Source organism: Microtus oregoni, unplaced genomic scaffold (genome assembly GCF_018167655.1).
Source record: "Microtus oregoni isolate MIOR12 unplaced genomic scaffold, Mior012 000019F_ref0000042, whole genome shotgun sequence".
NCBI lineage: Eukaryota > Metazoa > Chordata > Mammalia > Rodentia > Cricetidae > Microtus > Microtus oregoni.
Genome location: NW_024543078.1, coordinates 31960098 through 31981516, shown reverse-complemented (window position 1 = coordinate 31981516; position 21419 = coordinate 31960098). Strand labels below are relative to the sequence as shown.

Sequence of the window (21419 nt, the reverse complement as noted above, 5' to 3'; positions counted from 1 at the left end):
TTGCATCTTTTTAAAGGAAGAACTGACTAGTTTAGTTGCACTTGATGGACTCAGAAATCAAAGAATGCTCAGGCGTGTTTTGACTTGACTCTGGGTAGCAGATTTTGGGTCCCACCTTGAGCCAAAGGAAGCAGGAAGAAAATGGAGTGGCTCTGAACTTGAAAATGTGAGACTGATTTACAGCACACGAGAGAAGGCTGGGCTGAGGATACGAAATGCACAGTCTGATATAGTCACATTGATTTAAGACTAATGGACTAGAAGAGGTCATCTGGAGAGAGTATGGGAGAAGAGGTCCAAGTGACTCCCTGCTGAAATGCTTATGATGTCAACATGACAGGGAGGAAGGAACTGGAGAACCAGGGATGGCCACCAAAACCTGAGCCACAAGGCTATGGGATGAACCGCACCCTCATGCATCTCCTATGAAGGAAAAAAGAGGCTGAGAAGAGCTTTCTGGTAGAGTTGAGGGATCTTTTAGCTTCAGCACTAACAAGTATGCAAAGCCACTGCTATGGGTAAAGCTGCAGGGCAGACAACAGGCATGAACGCTGCAAACCCAGGTGCTACCTCAATGCTTCACTGGAAAGAAGTGCCTAGAAACGAGGGCTGCTGGAAGAGGGTGGGCATCTGCATATGGGTATTTAAATAATGAAGTGGGAGTCATGACATCCCTTGGCATCATCTAGAAGAGGAATAAAGGAAGTAGCCGAGCATGGGCAACCTGGAGACAAACCCTAAAGGACAGTATGACAGAGATGGAACAATCGCTCAGGTTGAACATGCTCCAACCCCAGGGACAGCAGTCACACAGGCTGGACTGAGGCCACACAGGGTGATGGTAGGTTGGTTCCTGAGCACAGATGGAGGGAGGATGCTTGCTGGAAGCCCGGATTTTTGTTTCCTAGTGACAGGGCGTGAAGACAGATGTAATTGCAGTAAGATTTGCTGACTGGTGACAATGAGGGACTCCCATGAGTTATTCTGTCATTTCTCGAAGAACAGCAGAGTGAAGACACCTATTGAGGGACTCTGGGGAATGCTGAATATTTGAGAAAACAAGTAGGCATGGCCATGAGAAAATTCAATAGCACACATTAGTAATAAAGAACAATCTGCCCACCAACGTGATTCATACTATGGCAGGCACTTGTAACTCCTTTGTACTTCTAATTCTGCATGAAGGAAAGGTCCTCAGGCATGGCTTGAGATGGATAATACTGTTAGGAGAAATATTTAAGAAAAAGTTCTGTCTCTAATCTCAATGTCAAAATAAAATTTTGAATCATATATTTATCAAGTCTTGATCAGGGCCTTTATAGTTGTGAAAATTCCAGGAAAATATACCAAGAAAGAAATAGTGCTTACCAGATCTCTTGAGTAAACTGGGAGCATGGGGACCTTTGGGGAGGGTTGAAGTGGGAAGGGAAGAGGCAGAAAGGGGGAGCACAGAAAAATGTAGAGCTCAATAAAAATCAATAAAAAAATAGTGCTTACCTTATTAGGGAAGCTTACGAGGTCTCTCAGTATATGAATAGAGTCCACCACTGCTTCCTAAACAGCAGAAACAAGTCAACAAACTATAGAGAAATCATATTATTTCAAATGTAGCTTGCTTATTGATTCTTTGTATTGTTCTCTTTGTTTCTACTTTCTTGATTTGGGCTCTCAATTTGATGATTTCCTGTTTTCTAGTCCTCCTGAGACCAAAAACACTGATGACAACTTATTCTGGAGAGGCTGTGGGGTAAAGGTAACACTTCTGCATTGCTGGTGGGAGTGCAAACTGGTACAGACACTTTGGATATCAGTATGTCAATTTCTCAGAAAATTAGGAAACAACCTACCTCAAGACCAGCAATATCACTTTTGGGCATATACCCAGAGGATGCTGAATTATACCACAAGGATATGTGCTCAACTATGTTCATAGCAGTATTATTTGTAGTCACCAGAACTTGGAAACAACCTAAATGCCCCTCAACTGAAGAATGGATAAGGAAAATGTTGTCCATTTACACAATGAAGTAGTACACAATAGAAAAAAAAATGACATCTTGAAATTTGCAGGCAAACATATATCTAGAAAACATCATATTGATTGAAGTAATCCAGACCCAGAAAGATAAATATTATATGTACTCACTTATAAGTGACTTTTAGACATAAAGCAAAGAAAAACCAGGCTACAATTCTCAATCCCAGAGGATTGACAACAAAGAGGACCCTAAGAGACACATACATGGATCTAATCTACATGGGAAGTAGAAAAAGACAAGATCTCCTAAATAAATTGGGATCATGGGGATCATGGGAGAAGGTAGAAGGTGAAGAGGGAGGGAGGGTAAGGAGCAGATAAAATATATAGCTCAATAAAAACAATTGAAAAAAGAACAAATGTAGCTTGCTTATAAAGAAATGGAGCACATATTGTGTTTTTCTATGAAAAGCCTCCCTAGAGGCCAGCCCTTTTGTAGCGAGATTATGACCTTGGCCTCAATGTTTCCTTCTAGTCCAGCATGACTCTGATGTGTCCCTAGCCCGCACCACCAGACCCTAGTAGGAAACTAACACAACAGAAGCTGAAATAAAGGGACAGGATTAAAAGGAGCTTAGAGGAAGGGGCAGGGAAATGTCAGCGTAAGGAAAATGATCAGGTCTAGCAGAGTATCCTGTAATTCTAACGAAGCAAGGCCTGCTGTGTGTAGGCTTGAACGTTCCTGGGTGGCCACTGTAAAGCAGAGGTGTAGAAATGTCTGAGGGGCAGCAGTCTTTGAGCCACAGCCATTCACTGAGAAACTCCACTTGGGGCAGGAAAGATGGTTCAGTGGTTAGTGTACTGGCTGCTTTTCTGGAGGACCTAGGTTCAATCCCATGCGCCCATATAGTGGCTTACAGCCATCTGTAACTCCAGTTCCAGGGGCTCCAAGGCTTGCTTCTGGCTTCCATGAGCACCCGGTACACAGATATATACATATACAAGATAACCATACGCATGAAATAAATCTTTACAAACTTTAAAAACATTGATGTACACAGATATATACATATGCAAGATAACCATACGCATGAAATAAATCTTTACAAACTTTAAAAACATTGATGTTTACAAAATAGAAATTGCATACAATTTGACCTTATCCCTTGACTGATGGTTGCTGAGGAAGCAGCTCTCAGAGGACAGCTGCTGTCCAGGTTTCCAGACACTGCGCTACCCTGCTCAGGGACATACCTGGTCCGTTAAAGGTACTCTGCATGCTGAAGAAATCAATGCATCCTGTATCTGTGACCATATGCCACAGGTAGATGTGTTTCTGCTCTCCACATACAAACGGCTCAGGATCACAGTGGTCATGGCGATGTAGTTCCTGACTTCCGTGTAACTTCCCACCAGCTGGAGAGAAGACAGGGTGTCCAGGGTGGAGTCGTATCTGAAGGAACAGACCGGTGGCGATGGTTTGACGACATTGTAAAACTTTACTCTGCCAAAGGGGGATGGAGTTTGTCCTTGAGTGGGTCTGAGCCCAAAGAGAATGACATGAAGGGGAGGTGGTTTGTATCAGGGAAACTTGAAACACAATTAGACACAATGCCAAAATACTAGTAGCACCTCTTCGATTAGAACTGAAAAAACACCAGACCTCAAGCAGATACCAATATACGACCATCATGATACATAAAGGAATGTGGACCAGAGCCAAAGACACAGTGGCTAGACCAAGCTGAAAAAGTACAGGCAGCCTAACCATTGAGAGCTCATTGTGCGCAGACCCAGATTAGAGGGGAAAAGCACGGCATATTTGCAGCTCCATGTAAGATTGCCACGTCTATGACTTCAGATTTTAGTAATTTGGCATTCAATTATTTATGAATGGAATAATAAAGTTATTTATGAATGGAAAAATAAACCCGGAAAGGCAACATCATGTCTTAGACAGAGCTCTGTGCATGGAGCCATCACCTTTTTCAGCTCTTGCTCTATACTGTCTTTGCCATATGACTGCAAAACACCATTTACTTGAATAACTCGGCCTAAATGTCCAAAGATAAAACAATTTCGAACTAAATAAAATGCTTGCTGAGCAATGAATAACATACCAAACAGTATGACATGTTGGCTAAAGATTGCAGGAAGCCAGGCGAAAGAGAAAACACAGAAATGAGTCTGAGAAGAAACAACACAGATTGCACAATTAGGGAAAATCTGTTTCACAGATTTAATCTCCTACAGTCAATAAACGCACAAATAAAACATCAAGGAAACAAAAGCAGCTATAGGAAGCCTTAGAAAACTGAGCCCATAACCAGAGAGGCAGAATATATCAGACAAAAGGTCCAGTTTTCAATGAAATCTTTTTAGACAGCCAAACAAGCTTAAAGACCAACCCAAACTCAGGAAAGATAATAGACAATAGGAACTTCCTGTGAGAAAACCCAAATGATGGGTTGATCAAAGACTTCAAAGCAGGAATCATAAATATGTTCAAAGAACTAAAGAAAACTAATCTTGAAGATTAAATAACAGTATTATAGTAACTAATCAATTATAGTCTAGCAATGAAGAAAAGCTATAAATCAAATGGAATTTCTGGAGCTGTGTGTGTATTAACAATAATGAAAATTCACTGCAGAGTTTGAAAAGCAAATTTTGAGAAAAGCAGCTGTGAATTTGGGGACCAAACAATTGAGATAATGAACAGCAAGCAGAAAAGAAAAGGAAGAAAATGAAGACAGATTTGTAGACATGCTGGATAGCAAGTTCACAAATAATACATTCCTTAACAACAAATCCATTGCAGGAGGTGATGTCTATAAAGTGCTATGGTTGAATCTATAACAGCTAGGCATCCATTCAGACAGATACCTTAAGGCACCTAGAAAGGTTACACCTATATCAGGCTAAAAATAAAAGAGTGGGGATCAAATTTTAATGATCCAGAGGGACATTTTCTAATCATAAAAAGGGCCAACCAACCAGAAAGGTAAAAGTTATAAATTTATAATAGGTCAAAGTGTGAAAAATAAGGAAGAGAGTACTCAGCCCTCATGTGTGAACCACATCACCATCAAGGCTTAGGACATGGCAGGAGAGGAGTTAGCTGGAGGATGGGGAGGAGAGCTGTGACATGCTGTCTTCCGAACATGACATGCTATAACAATCATGAACTCACAGCAGCTGTGGTTGCCTGTACAAGACTGACATATGATCAAGCCAAGCCCAGTCCCAGCATAGATAGGGTAAATGATCTCAGCTCTACCCTGTACACTGTGAATATGTGTTGCTCTCATTGGTAGATAAATAAAGCTGCTTTGGCCTATGGCAAGGCAGGATAGAGCCAGCAGAGAAATCCAAGCAAAGATAGAGGAGAAGAAGGGTGGAGTATAAGAGACACCAGACAGACACGGAGGAAACAAGACATGCAGAAAATGAGGTAACACCATGGCCACGTGGCAATACATAGATTAATAAAAATAGGTTAATTTAAATGTAAGAACTAGATAGTAATAAGCCTGAGCCATCAGCTAAACATTTATACTTAATATTAAGCCTCTGAGTAGTTATTTGGGAACCAGCAGGTGGGAAACAAAACTGATTACTCTACCTCTTGCTAGGGATCTGTTGGCAGTGAATAGTTGCTGGGGAGGGAGAATTATTATTTTTTGAGGATGTGGCCACTCATAGGATTCCCATACTCCTATGGTCAGTCCCATCTCCATTAGCCATACTAACTATACTTGGTGGATTGTTAAAAAAGAAAGATGTGAAGTAAGGCATATATAGAGTAAACTGGAGGGGGAAGTTGGGTGGGAAATAGTCATATTTTATTGTATAAAATATAAAAATTTCAGAAACAAAAAAACATTTAAAAACGTAAAAATCTAATGTAGACATGTTCACAGTGCATTGCCAAACAGAGGCAGCATTATCACACTATGAATATGCTCACAATTGCCCAAATATATAACATTGTGGAACTGTACAAAATTGTTATGAATACATAGGGAATCTACGAAGAGAACAAAACCTGATGGCACGGGAGGGGCAGAAAGGACTTCAAAGGTAATGATGCTATCAGCAATGGACAGAACAACAGGAGACCAGCAAGGTATATAAGACTAAAGATGAAGGTGATCAAACATATTACATATGAATATATTAAAGAAGAACATTTATTTATTACTTATTTTATGCATAGGAGTATTTTGCCTGAGTGTGTGTCTATGTACCATCTATTGCCAGGTACTTTTGGAAGTCAGAAAAGGGCATTAGATGACTTGCAAGTAGAGTTGTAGGTGGTTGTGAGCCAGCATGTGGGTGCTGGAAATAAAACCGCAGTCCTTCGCAAGAGCTGCAAGTGCTCTTAACTGCTGAGCCATCTCTGTAGCCCCCAAAGAATCAATTTTCAAAATATTTACACAGTAATTTGGAAGCCAGAGAGATGGCTCAGCAGCAGGTAAAGATACTTTCTAGGCAAACCTGACAACCTGAGTTTGATCCTCAGGACCTCTGTTCTGGAGGAAACTCAAGGCAGGAAGCTGAAAGCAGGAACTGAAGCAGAGGCCAGAAAGAACACTGTTCACTGGCTTGTTCCCCATCACTTGCTCAGTCTGCTTTCTTATATAACCCAAGAGCACCTGCCAAGGGTGTGGTGGGGCACACAGTACAGTAGTCAATCATTAAACATGAGAATGTCCCACAGCTTGTCCAGAGGTCAGTCTGATGGAGACATTCTCTCAAGGCTTTCCCAGATGACTTCAGCTTTTATTGAGTGGACACAAAAACTAAGCCCAGCATACTCAGCACTGAGGAAAATCACTCTCCTCTGCCAGTGCTGGTGGGAATACCAAGTGGTGCAGCCTGTCTGGAGAGGTGCTAAGCAAGAGGTATCATATGACCCAGCAGTTCTTCCCTGGAGAAATGAATATGTTCACCACACCAAAGCTTGCAAAGAAATCTTCAGCATAACCTGACTTACAGATAAAACTAGGCAATGTCAACGAGTAAAGAAATTGAGGCAATGCAATAAATATTATTGAGTCATTAAAAACGAGGTACTGATTTGTGCTGAATCATGGATGAAATTCAGCAATATTCATATGTGAAATGAAGAGGAACACTCAAGAGCTTATTCTCATTATTCTGTTGCCCCGAAATTTCTATAATCTGCAAATTTTTAGACACAAAGATTTTGACTTTGGGGATTTGGAGGTAGGCGTTGGGGTTGGTGATTCGGGAGTTATTACTTTTTGGTACAAAGATGTTATGATAACCAAATGTTCCCAAACTAGACCATGCTAAAGGCCACAGTGCTCTGTGAGTGCGAGGAATTTCCATCGGACAGCTATATAATGCTTAAATGATACCCCAGTTAAACTGTTTAAGGGGCTGGAGAGATGACTCAGTGGTTAAGACTGCTTGCTGTTCTTCCAGAAGATCCAAATTCACTTTCCAGAATCTATGTAGAGTGACTCATACTGACCTCTATCCCAGCTTCAGGGGGTTCGATGCCTTATTTGGGGCTCTTCAGGTACCCATACACATGTGAGAAACCCCAACCTCCACTACCCTCCCAAAGATGCATACATAAAATAAATCTTAAAAACATTTTAGAGGGGCTGGAGAGATGGCTCAGAGGTTAAGAGCACTGCCTGCTCTTCCAAAGGTCCTGAGTTCAATTCCCAGCAACCACATGGTGGCTCACAACCATCTATCTATAATGGGGTCTGGTGCCCTCTGATGGCCTGCAGGCATACACACAGACAGAATATTGTATACATAATAAATAAATAATTATTTAAAAAAATTTTAGAAAGAAAAGAAAGAGCATCATGAACTCTGAAGCAGCAGCACAGGGCCATGCAAGAGGTATTAAACAGGCCGTGACCAGGAAACCCTGTTTTTTACCCAGCAAGAGAAGAGCAATTACTATTTTTCTGTTAGCAGTTCTTTATCACCTCCCGAGGAATATAAGCTCTGCTGTCGGGTGTCTTTGTTGCACCCTCTTACTTACAGGTCCTTGTCAGGGCAGTCATTTCCATGGTAACGGGGTAGCACAGTCACTTCCACACTGCACGGCTGCACCTTGGAGCCTTGGCCATCTGTGATCTCAGTAGAAACAATGACTGTGAAGGAATATGACAGAGGAGGGTCATCCCAGCCGCTAGCTGTGGGGAAGTGTCTTCAAGCACCATCAGCAGCTGAATAGCATGGGCAATGGTAACAGGGTGGGGGATGCTGGCAAAACTCAGGCAAACTGTCTTCCTTCCCACATCATACACACCGAGGATACCAACAAAGCTGTAAATAGAATCTTTGTCAAGCAAAACTATGAGGTATAGTAGCAATGGCTTTTAAATATTTATTTTTGTTGAAAATAGATTTTTAGATAGTATATTCTAATTACAGTTGCCCTCTGACCCCTCTTATATCCTTTCCACCTCCCCATTCACCCAAATTCACACCCTTTCTTGCTTTCTCTCATTGGAAAACAAACAGGCATCTAAAAAAAAGAAAGAAAGAAAGAAAAGAATAAGAAAACATAAAAACAACAAAAAACATGAATAGAAGAGAACAAACAGAAAAAAGGAGCTAATGAAAAAGCACAATAAACATATATAGATTCAGAGACAGAAACACACATTCTAACACACAGCCATCCCAAAATTATATAATATGTAACTAAAAGACATATGAGGTTGAAGAAAAGGCAAAAGAAAGAAAGGAAGGAAGGAAGAAGGAAAGGAGGGAAGGAAGGAAGGAAGGAAGAAAGGAAGAGAAAAAAGAAATCAGACAAAGCTATATCCAATGATCAATTTCTTGCTCAACCATACAGAGATGTGTCCTCCTGCAGTAGAGGGAAACAAATACAGAGAACCACAATGGAACAATGTGCAGAGAGCGAGAGACTTTGGAACTACATGGGATGTCTGCATCGAATCCCTCCCCTCAGGGCTCAGGGAACCCTATGGAGGAGGAGGCAGAAAGAATGTAAGAGCCAAAGGGGATGGAAGACACCAAAAGAACAAGGCCTTCTAGACACAACAGGATTGTTGCACATGTGAGCTCACGATCATTGTGGAAGCATGCACAAGGCCTGCACAGGTCTAAGCCAGATGCATTACAGCCTTGAGTGGACACGAGCCCCCATCCCGAACCCAGAAGCTATCGCCGATTGATAACTGCTTGCAAAGGAAAACTCAGTTCCACAGAGTCTCACTGGGTATACGAACCCACTTAGGTCATACCCAGGAGTGGACAGCCAACACAAAACAAACTTGATCGCAATTTTCAGATTTTTGTCTTATAAAGATTTATTTTTAATTTTGTGTGTGTCAGTGTCAGGGTGTGTACATGTGAGAGCAATTGCTCGTGGAGGCTAGAAGAGTATGCTGGATTTCCTGGACCTAGGGCTACAGGCACCCACCCAACCTGGTCCTGAGAATCAAATTCAGGTCTTCTTCAAGAGTAGTACAGGCTCCTAACCACTGAGACCTCAGTGCTGCCCCATGGTAATGGCCTGTTTACCAGGGATTCAAAAATAAGGCACACTATGAGAAAAGGCCTCAAGATTCTTCTGTCTTTCTGGGGAGACCTCACAGCCCAACCCAAGATCTGAACACCAAAGTAAGGTCAGTGAGTGCTCATCAGGCAGGGGACAGAGGGTGTCACAGAGGGCAGACAGGCAGAACCTATCACTGTGTGCTGCAGGAGGGGACAGGTAAGTCATCATCCATTCACAAGGTCATGGTAGGTAGGACTATTTCTGCCCTCCGGAGTATGGCTGTCCATCAAAAATGTAAGGAGTGCTGAAATGGGGTACAGGGTCACAGAGAGTGTAATCCTGACCACAATATATGGTCTGGTGTTAGTGTCACATTTTAACTAGTTCCTAGTTAAAATGATAGAGGCAGATTTCACAGGCAAAGTTAAAGAATTCTGAAGGGAGCCTTACATAAAAACATCTGTATGTATCTAGCGAGAAATGGTAACTTGATGGACCTAGGAATCCTTTCAATTAACAAAGACTCAAACGTGTGATAAGAACAGCTCGTGAAGGTGGGGTTTAGATGATGGCCACAGGTATAGTCATGTGTACCACACAGGAAGACCAGCTTGTATGTGAACCTTGGGTATCTGCATAGTAGACCCAACTTGGAAAGGAGACTTCACTTGGATATCAGTCCTTCTTAGGACATAAGTATCTTAATCACTGAAAGGCCCAGATTCTGGGCTCTAACTTTCCTCAAGATTGTGAACAACTCAAACTCCACTACAGAGCAACAGTACTGAAAACAGCGTGGTAGTGGCATAAAAACAGACAGGAGGATCAATGGATCAGAATTGAAGACCCAGATATCAATCCACACATCTATAAACACCTGATTTTTGACAAAGAAACAAAAAAATATAAAATAGAAAAAAGAAAGCATATTCAACAAATGGTACTGGCAGAACTGGATATCAACATGTAGAAAAATGTAAATAAATCCATATCTATCACCATGTATAAAACTCAAGTCCAAATAGATCAAAGATCTCAACATAAAGTCAGCCACACTGAACCTTATAGAAGAGAAAGTGAGAAGTATACTTGAACGCATTGGCACAGGAGACCACTTCCTAAATATAACCCCAGCAGCACAGACACTGAGAGAAACAGTTAATAAATGGGACCTCCTGAAACTGAAAAGCTTCTGTAAAGCAAAGGACACGGTCAACAAGACAAAACGGCAGCCTACAGAATGGGAAAAGATCTTCACTAACCCCATATCTCACAGAGGACTGATCTCCAAAATATACAAAGAACTCAAGAAACTTGACATCAAAAGAACAAATAATCCAATAAAAAATGGGGTACAGACCTAAATGGAGAACTCTCAACGGACAAACCTCAAATGGCTGAAAGACACTTAAGGACATGTTCAACATCTTTAGCCATCAGAGAAATGCAAATCAAAATAACTCTGAGATTCCATCTTATACCTATAAAAATGGCCAAGAACAAAAATACCAATGATAGCTTATGCTCGAGAGAATGTTGGGATAAGGGGAACACTCCTCCATTGTTGGTGGGAGTGCAAACTGATACAGCCCCTTTGGAAATCAGTATGGTAGTTTCTCAGAAAATTAGGAAACAACTTTTCTCAAGACCTAGCAATACCACTTTTATATATATATATATATATATATATATATGATGCTCAATCATACCATAAAGACATGTGTTCAACTATGTTCATAGCAGCATTGTGTTTGTCATAGCCAGAACCTGGAAACAATCTAAATGCCCCTCGACTAAAGAATATGCCCCTCAACTGAAGAATGGATAAGGAAAATGTGGTACATTTACACAATAGAGTACTACTCAGCAGTATAAAAAATAAAAATAAAAAACAAAAAGACAATGACGTCTTGAAATTTGCAGGCAAATGGGTGGATCTAAAAAACATCATATTTTGTGAGGTAACCCAGACCCAGAAAGACAAATATAGTATGTTCTCATTCATAAGTGGCTTTTAGACATAAAGCAAAGAAAAACCAGCCTACATTCTACAACCTCAGAGGACCTAGACAACAAAAAGTATCCCAAGAGAGACATACATGGATCTACATAGAAAGGAGAAAAAGACAAGATCTCCTGAGTCAATTAAGAGTGTGTGGGGCTCAGCAGAGAGGGTAGAAGGGGAAAGGTAAGGAAGGGAGGGGAGTAGAGAAAAACGCATAGTGCAATAAAAGCAATAAAAAATGATTAAAAAGAATAAAAGAAATTAAAGTTAAATACCTAAAAATAATATATTGTAACCACCCAATGTATTCCACTAACTACTATCATTTTAAATTAAATTTAAATTAAAAAATACAGGTAAAGGGCCTAAATTGACTGAGGTGAATAAATGACTTTAATTTCTAGGCCCCTCTAATAATCTGTTGTTTTCGAAAGGCAGGAGACAGTGTTTGGAGGGATAAGTAGGCACACCGAGTCACATGGTTGACACTGTGGCTTACCTTTGTAATTGTCTGAGGTCTTACCAGCTGGCAATAGGAAGTAGTACTGGGTATCTCGTCCGCTGTACAGGGTGTGTGGTGAAGTGTTTCCTACCTGGTAGCGAAATTCATAATGGAAGTCCTATGATCCAATCCGTGGGAGCAAAAATAAACAGGAAACTGAGCACAATATGGATGGAATCACCAATCAAAGCCACACACCTCTGCCCTCATGGCCACTGGTGGTCATGTTTTCAGCCTAGACCAGGGTACCGACATCATCCTCAGTACACACAGATGGAAGAGCTCTCCTGGCGCTGTGGGACTTTTCGGTTCTTAATCTGAAGGGCTTCTCTTATTCTGCCCTTGGGTCAGCTAGCTCTCCTGTCTTTGGATCCCCTATCGGAGCGGTTTGCAACCTGTGGGGCACAACTTCTTCTCTATGCACAAGGGCAGATTTCTGAGAAGGAACGTGGGCAGAACAGGACCGGGTCAGATGGTGTCCCAGAGCCTGAGGACTCTTACTGAAAACTCACAGCCTTATGCTGTGCCGCCATCTGACTTCAAAGGGAGCCTTGGTCAAAGCGGGCAAGTGTGGTCAGAGACATGTCTTGGTGATGGAGTTATGCCTCAGGTTGATCCCCCACCCCGTTTGTATGGCCATAGTTAACAGAGTCTCCTGACTTTGTGACAATGCCCTGCAAGGATCCTCTCCTTCTAATGAGGAGGCTGCTTTTAATGAGAAGTCCCCCATTCAGGCAGGAACGACTTTCTCACAATGCAAGGCAGGCCCAGCCCTGCAGCCTGCCAGACAAAAAATTCCTATGCTTTCCAAGAGCTGTGGTTGCCTGCACCCCTCAGGACAGACAAGGGTTCTCACATACCGGTTTCCCAGACATGCAGAAGACACTGAAGACGGTATGGGCCTCCATACCACTGTGGGGTCGCACCTGACAGGACATGTCCTGTGGAACCTGGTTGACCGTTATGTAGAGCTGAGCTTTGCCTAGTAAGGCCTTCTTTGAAGCTAAGACAAAGACAGAATGGGGATTTCAGCCAGCATAGAGAAGTAGAGTGGAGAATATATATATATATATATATATATATATATATATATATACACACACACACACACACACACACACACACACACACACATACATAACACACACATTCCCCATGTACTCAGCTTTGTGTCTAGAATCTGACGCAGACATCTGCTAAGAATTCTCTGGGCAGATATACCCCAACAGGCATAGTTATTACTCCCCAGTGATTAAACACCATGTTATATCCCTTCTGCTTTATTAATTACCCTACAATAATTTATTAGCATTCACATTATTTTAGAAAATAGTTTATTCTTAGGATAAACTATGGGCTGGAGCTTTCTTTGTCACATTGCCAAAAGCCTTCATCCGGTCCTGTGGGGACAGTTTGTGTGGCCTCTGGCAGGCTGAACACTGCCTGTGCATCCTATTTAACAGCGGTGTGAGAACACTGACCGCAGAGAATGGGCCCTTCAACACAAGTGACATCCAAGAGGGATGTGGTGACTAGCTCTGCCTTGCTGACCAGTCAGATCCCTGCAGAAGAAGCATTTAGAGCTAACGACCCTGGGGTGGGAATAGCATACCGGCCTAAGAAAGGGACATAGGGGTAAGTGTGTTCCCCCGAAATAACACAAGCAAGGACAGCCACCCAGCGCCATGTGCGATGGAGAACACAGGAGGCTGAAGCTGTTAGGGAGGCTGTGTGTGGAATAAGTGGTGGCCAGCAGAGCAGGACACCTGGAGCCTGAGCTCAGCTCTCCCAGGAGGCAGAGGACACTGAACACTGATCCGGGAACCATGGGAAGACTTGCAGGCATCTCCTGTACATGGCCTGAGAGAATGGCTTTCAGTTTGTTCATTGGTGGATTTAAAAACAGGGGTGGGAGGGTGGCACATGAGCTACTGAGAAGCAATGGTATCTATTATTACAGAAGCAAGCACTGTGTCTAGGGGCAGAAGCAGCATCTCAGGCCTTAGTGTCTAGACTGGCCAGGCAGAGATTCACAACAGTGGTGAGAATCCAGAAGGGCCAGTCTCTGAAATATCAGAAGACAAACAACCTTGAGCTGCCTTCTTGGGTGACGTATATACAAACCCAGGAGGCAAAACTGCAAGTGCACAGTAAGTTTGCTTCTCTGGTTTTGCTCTGAGGTATGGTCTGACCTTGAACTTGGCAACCCTCTTCGCTCAGCTTCCCAAGTGCTGTGATTACAGATGGGCCGCTATGACTGGCTCCTGGTGGGCTCTAATGAATGCAAAACCATGGGTGAAGAATCAATCCTGTATATCAGTGGAACCTTCTGTGCTTGTTAAATGGGACCTTCGTCTCCAGAAGAGGGGGAATGTTTAAAAGTTACCCAAAAGAATGCTTTCAGATTGAGTCATGAAAATATAGGAAGAGTTGCCGAACACTAAGCAGGGTGAGCCTGTGGTAAATTACAGCCCACGCTGAACACTTAGAAAAACGGCACTAACACATGGTTGGGATTAAATATATACAGGGCAGATGGCCCACTCGGGTGTGGTAGTTTGAATGTAATGGCCCCCATAATCCCACAGAGAGTGGCGCTATTAGGAGCTGTGGCTTTGTTGCCTTGGGTATAACCTTGTTGGAAGAAGTGTGTGCCTGTGGGGGCAGGCTTTGAGGTTTCCTATCCTCAGGATACTGCCCAGTGTGTCAGTCAACTTCCTGTTGCCTGCAAGATGTAGGACTCTCAGCTACTTCAGCATCACGTCTGCCTGCATGCTGCCATGCTCCTGCCATGATGATAATTGACTGAATCTCTGAACTGTAAGCGAGCCACCCTGATTAAATGCTTTCTTATAAGAGTTGCTGTAGTCATGATGTCTCTTCACAGTAATGAAAACCCTAACTAAGACATTAGGCATCTAGCTTTTTTGTTTTGTGGCACATGGAGAACACTGCTTCTGCCCCCAGAGACAATGCTTGCTTCTGTTATAATGGATACCATTGCTTCTGGGTAGCTCATGTGCCACGCTCCCACCCCTGTTTTTAAATCCACCAATGAACAAAACAAAAGACAAAAAAAAACCCCCACTAAAACAAAGACAAAAACAAAACAACCCAAAAATCAACACACACACACACACACACAAACAAATATACAAGAAGGACAGTAACTGGTCATTGTTTAACCTGTTCTAAACACGCACCTGATGTCATAAGGAAGACCATCACAGCAACTAATGCGGGTAACAAACAATGGGGTGGTGGCAGGAGAAGAAAAGGAATGGTAGGGCCCAGGACAAAGGGTTTCAGGAAAGAGTCACTGTGATTTCTAGGAAAAAGTGTGATGAGACCAAAGTGTTCATGGTTCCCCACACTAGCTATAACTTGCACGTTGACATACCTACAGAAGCCTGAAAGACATACGTCTCGCCACTGCTCAGTGAGAATGGTCTTATTGTCACAGCCGGTCCCATGATACCTACAGAAGAGAAGTGTCCACGTGAAAGTGGCAGTCAGTGGGCTCTCAGGAAAGAGCCCCACTTTTGCTCCAAGGGTACAGGTCAATAATACATGTTGTGGTTTGAATAGGTATGGCCCCCATAGATGTATGTGTTTCAATACTTGGCCCATAGGAAGTGGCACTATTAGGAGGTATGGCCTTGTTAAAGTGGGTGTGGCCTTGTTGGAGAAAGTATGTCACTGTGTAGGAGGGGTAGACTTTGAGGTGTCACATGCTCAGGCTATACCCAGTGAGGGACACAGTTTCTTTCTGCTGCCTGTGAATCCAGATGTAGAACTCTCAGCTCCTTCTCCAGCACCACATCTGCCTGCATGTGGCCTTGTTTCCCACCATGACAATAATAGACTACATCTCTGAAACTGTAATCCAGTCTCAATTAAATACTTTCCTTTATAAGACTTGCTGTGGTTATGGTGTCTCTTCACAGGAATAGAAACCCTGAGACGCATGTTCTACTAATACCTGGGAAGGACACTAGTCTGTGTGTCACTAGCCTTCTTTGAGGAGCCCCAATTTTTATCTCCAGGCCATTCTCACCCAACAGAAGCAGTATTGTGGTGGATCAGTTCGCCTCAGCTCAGATGAGGTAGATTTCCCTAGCAACAAGAGAATGCTGATAAGATCTCATCTTGTGCATTTACAGCAAGCTTGGTATTTGAGTTTTTATTTTATAAATTTGGCTTATCTGATATAGTATGATTGACATTTGCATTTTGTAGAATTTTGGTGATGAAAAATTTTTAACTCTTCCCCTGCAAGAGTAAGCTGTCCTATCTTGCTTAGCCTTCCTCAAATTTGAGATACAACATACAAGACAGGTGATTGGAGAGAGCAAGGGGAAAATTCCCTTTAAAATAGCATGAAATCCATAGTTTCCCCAAAGGGCATGGGGTGACCCTACTCACATGCAGTACCCAGAAAGGCAGTGATCCACGAGAGCAGACAAACCAACATGCCTATGCTGGGGGAGAGAATTTCAAAAATTCCTTTCCCCGCAAGGCCAGCTTTACCTAATCCATCCGTGGAAATGGAACATGTACTCTATGCAAGGTCTTAGGGATAGTGGATACCATGTGTTGAGGTTCCACCCAGAACCAGAGCTCTCTGCTGCTCTGCAGCTGGGGACTCCTAAGGGACAGCTGCTGCCAGTTTCATCCTTAGAGAAGAAGCCACGGGATGGGCTGTGGTCCACAGAAGGACAAACATGAACAGGGAAGGCTGGGTGGTTCCTCTCAACCATTAAGACAAAAGACTCAGGAGAACCTGAGGGCCGAGTCCCAAATGCTTCTGAAATGGTTGTGAATCCAGGGTGTGAAGAACATGTTCGTACCTGAGGAGGTGTAGCTGTGGAAGACAGCTCGGCTGACCAGGGCCTTGGGCCAGTCAATCATGAGAGCCGGCTTTGCTCTGCCTGTGTGGAGGAAAGGGCCCAGCAGATTGTCCCCATCACTGGCACTCTCCTCGGCATTCATGCTTGATCCCAATTCCTGGAAGTTGGTACTGGTCCCTAGAATGACAAACCATGTCACAGGAAAGAAAGGGAAAGGTCCCAGTCTTGTGAAGCATGAATGTCAAGGTTGATGCTAATACCGATTTCTGTGGTTGCTGGATAGGGTATATCTAAAGCCATGCCTTCAGTAAGTGTGCGTATTCAAGAGATGTTCCTTAGTGTCTTATAACCAGCCTCCCATTAGATCCTTTCTTTACCTTCCCTCCCTCCCTCCTTCATCTTTCCCTCCTCACTCCCTCACTCATCTTCCTTCCTTCCTTCCTTCCTTCCTTTTTTCCTTCCTTCCTTCCACCTTGTAACCTGGAATTTCATAATGCAAAGTCAGGTGATGCTAAATGAAGAAAAAAGTGCAGCAGATTGACAGAGAAAGCGAGTGTAGGGAATAGAAGGGGACCTCTGTTGGCGGGGCGGGGGGAGGGCTTCTGTTGGAGCAGTGGCAGGGATTCAGAGCAAAGGATGAGTTCAGTGAAGATTTGGAGGAAGTTTCCGGGTTGAGTAGAAACCAAGTGTGGTGGAAATGGTCCTTCGCGCATGGCCAAAGAAAGAGAATGGGGACCAAAAGGTGAGCAGTAAAGACATGCCTGTGGCCACCTTTGAAACCTTTGTCTTGCAAGTGTTAGGAAGCCACCAGTAGCCAGAGGAGAGTGACCATCTTGTTTGTGTCTGAGAAAGGCCCCTAGCTACTGTGCAGAGGATATGATTGCAGGCGGCAGGTACAGAGACAGAAAGCCATTGTGTAGTCTGGGGAGGAATGGCATGGGATGGTGCTGGGCCGAATGAAGACTTCAAAGAAGGCCACAGAAACAAGACACAGTACCAAAAGACCTCGAGGAATTAGGATTACCCCATTCAGAAAGATTTATGCTATGAACAGGATAAGATCATGCCCATTCTGTCTATTTGCTAGTATTGATTTGGCACCTGCCAGGCCCAAGCAGGACCCCCAAACAGACCTGCGTATGTAGTACAAATTTTCATTTTTTTTTTCTGTATGATTTTTATGGCTTGAATATAAGGTTTTCCTCACAGGTCCACGTTAAATGCTTGGGCCCCAGCTGGCATGCTCTTTTTGGAGGTTCTGGAAAGTTTAGAAGGTGGAACCTCACTGTGATAAACCCACTGGGGGTGGGTCCTTGGTGATGTGCTGTCCCTAGGCTCTTCCTATCTGGCCCTCTGCTTTCTGTCCACCATGAAGAGAAAATCCCCTTTATACACACTCCCACTGAAGTGACCTTCTACCCAGGAGCATGGGGTCAAGTGACCGTAACCCAAACCCTGTGAAACCACGAGACAAAACCAGTAACCAGAAAGTCAACCAATGTGATCACGTCTCAGTATCCTACAAGTAAATCAAACAGCAACAAAACCAGTCTTTCTGGCTAGACAGAGGCCACCATCCTGGCCTAGGCAATCCCTAGTGATATCAAGAGCCTTGTCAGGAGCGGGTCTACCTACAGCCAGGACCCCTCTGTCCTGCTGTACACTCTGGGCAGCCATCCTCTTCTTACTCATCCCAGAGCCAGGTGCCAGGTGACTAGGTGACTAGATGCCATACCAAGCATCACCCCCTCTGTCCACAGCCTACTGGAGTTACTCTGATTGTCAGATCCTGAAGGACATGTTGCCTATCTTGTTCCTCTCTTTGAAACCCTAGTGAAACTGGGGCTCATGGTCCACCAAGGCTTCCTCACAAGGCCCCGAGTGGTCGGCCACGTGTCTATTTCTAAGACCTATGGCCATAACACACTTTGTTTTCCCAGGTCTCTTTTCTGCTTCCTCTTATGACTGCCTATAAGAAGCATCTCACACAAAGAAGAACTGGAGAAATCCTCAGTCTGAGACAGTTGAAGAAAACACAGCAGTGAATCAGAGAACCAACACATTAACTTAACCACTAACCACCATTCATCATCTGCCTGTTCTGTCAACAAATTAATCACCCGCCCATTCATTTGGTAGACACAGCACACTCCAATTATCCATCCGTTCACTAGAGAGTAGTGTTTGTTCCTTGTCTGTCTATTCTGCAGAAACATAGATCACCTACTGATCGTACGATCAGTACCTATGTACACGATACATTGATCATCCTGTGTTCACTGAAGCACTGGGCATCACAATGGTTCTGGGGACACAGGAATGAGCTAGTTGTGAAATTTTCGAGAAGATGTCAGGTGTATATGGGACAGACACGGAAAGACATCACAGGTCCAGAAGCCACCTGTTTAGATGAGGTAGGGGTGGAAGCGTGACAGGGGTCATCACGGTGCTGAGGGAGAATTCAGAATGGGGAGGGAAGTGAACCAGGAGTGAGGTCTGTGCCCAAGAGGGGCTCACAGTCTCCATTTGAAAATCTCTTGGGGGAGTTTTAGGTGGCCTTGCTATTAGGGACAAGCGTGAAGCGTCCAGGATGGTGGTACATAGTAAGTCTGGGTGCAGGACTCTCCTACATGGTGACAATCATAAAAGTGGTCACCTGGCTGTCTTCCGGAGGATGGCACGTCTTCTTGGATGTCACTATAATAGGCTTCAAAGTCTACACAAGAGGGAAAAATTACATTTCATTTGAAGACACAATTAATGAGTGCTGTGTGCTGCAGACTAAAACCCCTGACACCAAGATCCTGTAAGGCTGGAGGAGTAGAACTTCATGATCGTGCCGAGTGAGAATGTTGCAGATCAGAGCCAAACTATCCAAGCCATTTCTTAGTTCCCTTAAGTTGTTATTCATTTTCACTCCCATGCCTGACAGAACATCTTTTTGACTATAGGTAAAAATTTTAAAATATGTTCTTCTTAGAAGAGGACTATTTGCTACCAATCCACAGCTAAAAATGCTGTCAGTCCAAAACCTGTGTGACTTTCCCCCATTTGACTGTAAGACACCAATTGGTGGTATCCCCCCTACACACACACACACACACACACACACACACACACACACACACACAATGTATTTGATACAACTTTCTATGTTGTATAACTAATCAAATATATAACCAATTCTACTATGGATTGCAGTATTAAGGGCAAACTTTATCCGTGTCCCTGAACCACTATCACTCATATTTGGGTCAAGAATAAACTATCTTTTAGCCTGGCCATAGTAGCACATAGCAATAATGCCAGTGCTTGACCAGTGAAGATAAGAGAATCAGGAATTCGGCCTTAGCTACATAGAGAATTAGAGGCCTGGGCCACATTAGTTAGAACCCGTCTCAAAGTAACAAAACCAAAGTACTATTTTATTGCCCTGGGTTGAAACTGGGCTCTGCACTCAGCATGGACACAGTATTCTTAGACGCAGGACAAAGGCGGAAGTGACTTCAAGCCTGTCCCATTAGATCCACTCCTTCCCAGGTGAGCCTGGTGCCTAGATACAAGGATGTGCAGAGATGGTGGCACTTACCATCAAAGGCAGGGGAGGAGCTAGAAAAAGGCCAGCTTCCATCTGGGGCGCTCACCATCAAAGCTTCCTCATCCAGGGAACCTGGGGCTGGACTCAGTGAGCTGGAGTCCTCCATGGGCTCCCCGGAGCCTGCCATGGGACCCACCACTGCAGGAATGTGGTGTCCACCTGCTGTGGACTCAGAGGAAATGCTTCCCAGGTTGTGAAGAGCTGTCCAGCTTGGGGTCATGGGTGACCGCTCTGGTGAGTGTCGTGTCCGGGATCCTCTTGGGCTTGACTGTAGGTCTGATTGAGACAACTTCAGAATGGCCCCGGATGCTGAAGCGCCCAGCAGCCCCATAGTGCTGCAGAAGGGGACTTAAACACAGGTGTGAGAGGGTTAAAATTCCGCACTGAAATATAAAATATAAGTTTTTTAAAAAAAATATACAGTCTGTGGGTTCAGTGCAAGATGGCTCAGCTGATAAAGATGCTGCTGCAGAAGCCTGGAGACCTTAATGTGATATCCAGAAGTTTTGTAATGGTGGTTAACCTCCATATAGGCACTGTGGCGTTCCCCAGCCAACACACACACACACACACACACACACACACACACACACACACACGTTAAAAATAAAAACACATACATATACAGGTTACATAAGCATGTCTACCTGCGAGGCAAAGATATTGTCTGAGAGTTTGGACTGACCATTGCCACCTCGGGGCTGAGGTTGCTTCAGTACCTTGCGTAGTCCTGGAAACACAAGAAGCGAAACAGAACAGAGGCCGTGGAGGCTTGACTGCCAAAACTCCCTAAGAGAAGCAGCAAGAGGGCCCCAAAATTCTCACCTGAGATTCCAGCCATTTCTCCTAACCGTAGGTGTTCTGGGGACAGGTGCTAGAATGCATAGGGTGGGATTCCAGTGTGGCAGCTTTTGTGAGTCATCACCCAGGCTGTGGTGGCCTTTTGGGTGACACATGTTTT

At 43.7% G+C, this 21419-nt stretch overlaps 1 protein-coding gene across 1 annotated transcript in view; it reads right to left on the bottom strand.

Moving 5' to 3' along the window:
• The window catches only part of Pkd1l1 (polycystin 1 like 1, transient receptor potential channel interacting), a 122126-nt gene that overhangs the window by 63667 nt on the left and 37040 nt on the right, over positions 1-21419 (bottom strand). Inside the window, 10 exon segments of the mRNA XM_041668800.1 lie at positions 1498-1554; positions 3233-3431; positions 8013-8124; positions 12008-12128; positions 12871-13013; positions 15411-15488; positions 16861-17037; positions 19517-19576; positions 20450-20793; positions 21092-21188. Coding sequence (XP_041524734.1) covers positions 1498-1554; positions 3233-3431; positions 8013-8124; positions 12008-12128; positions 12871-13013; positions 15411-15488; positions 16861-17037; positions 19517-19576; positions 20450-20793; positions 21092-21188 — 1388 coding nt within the window.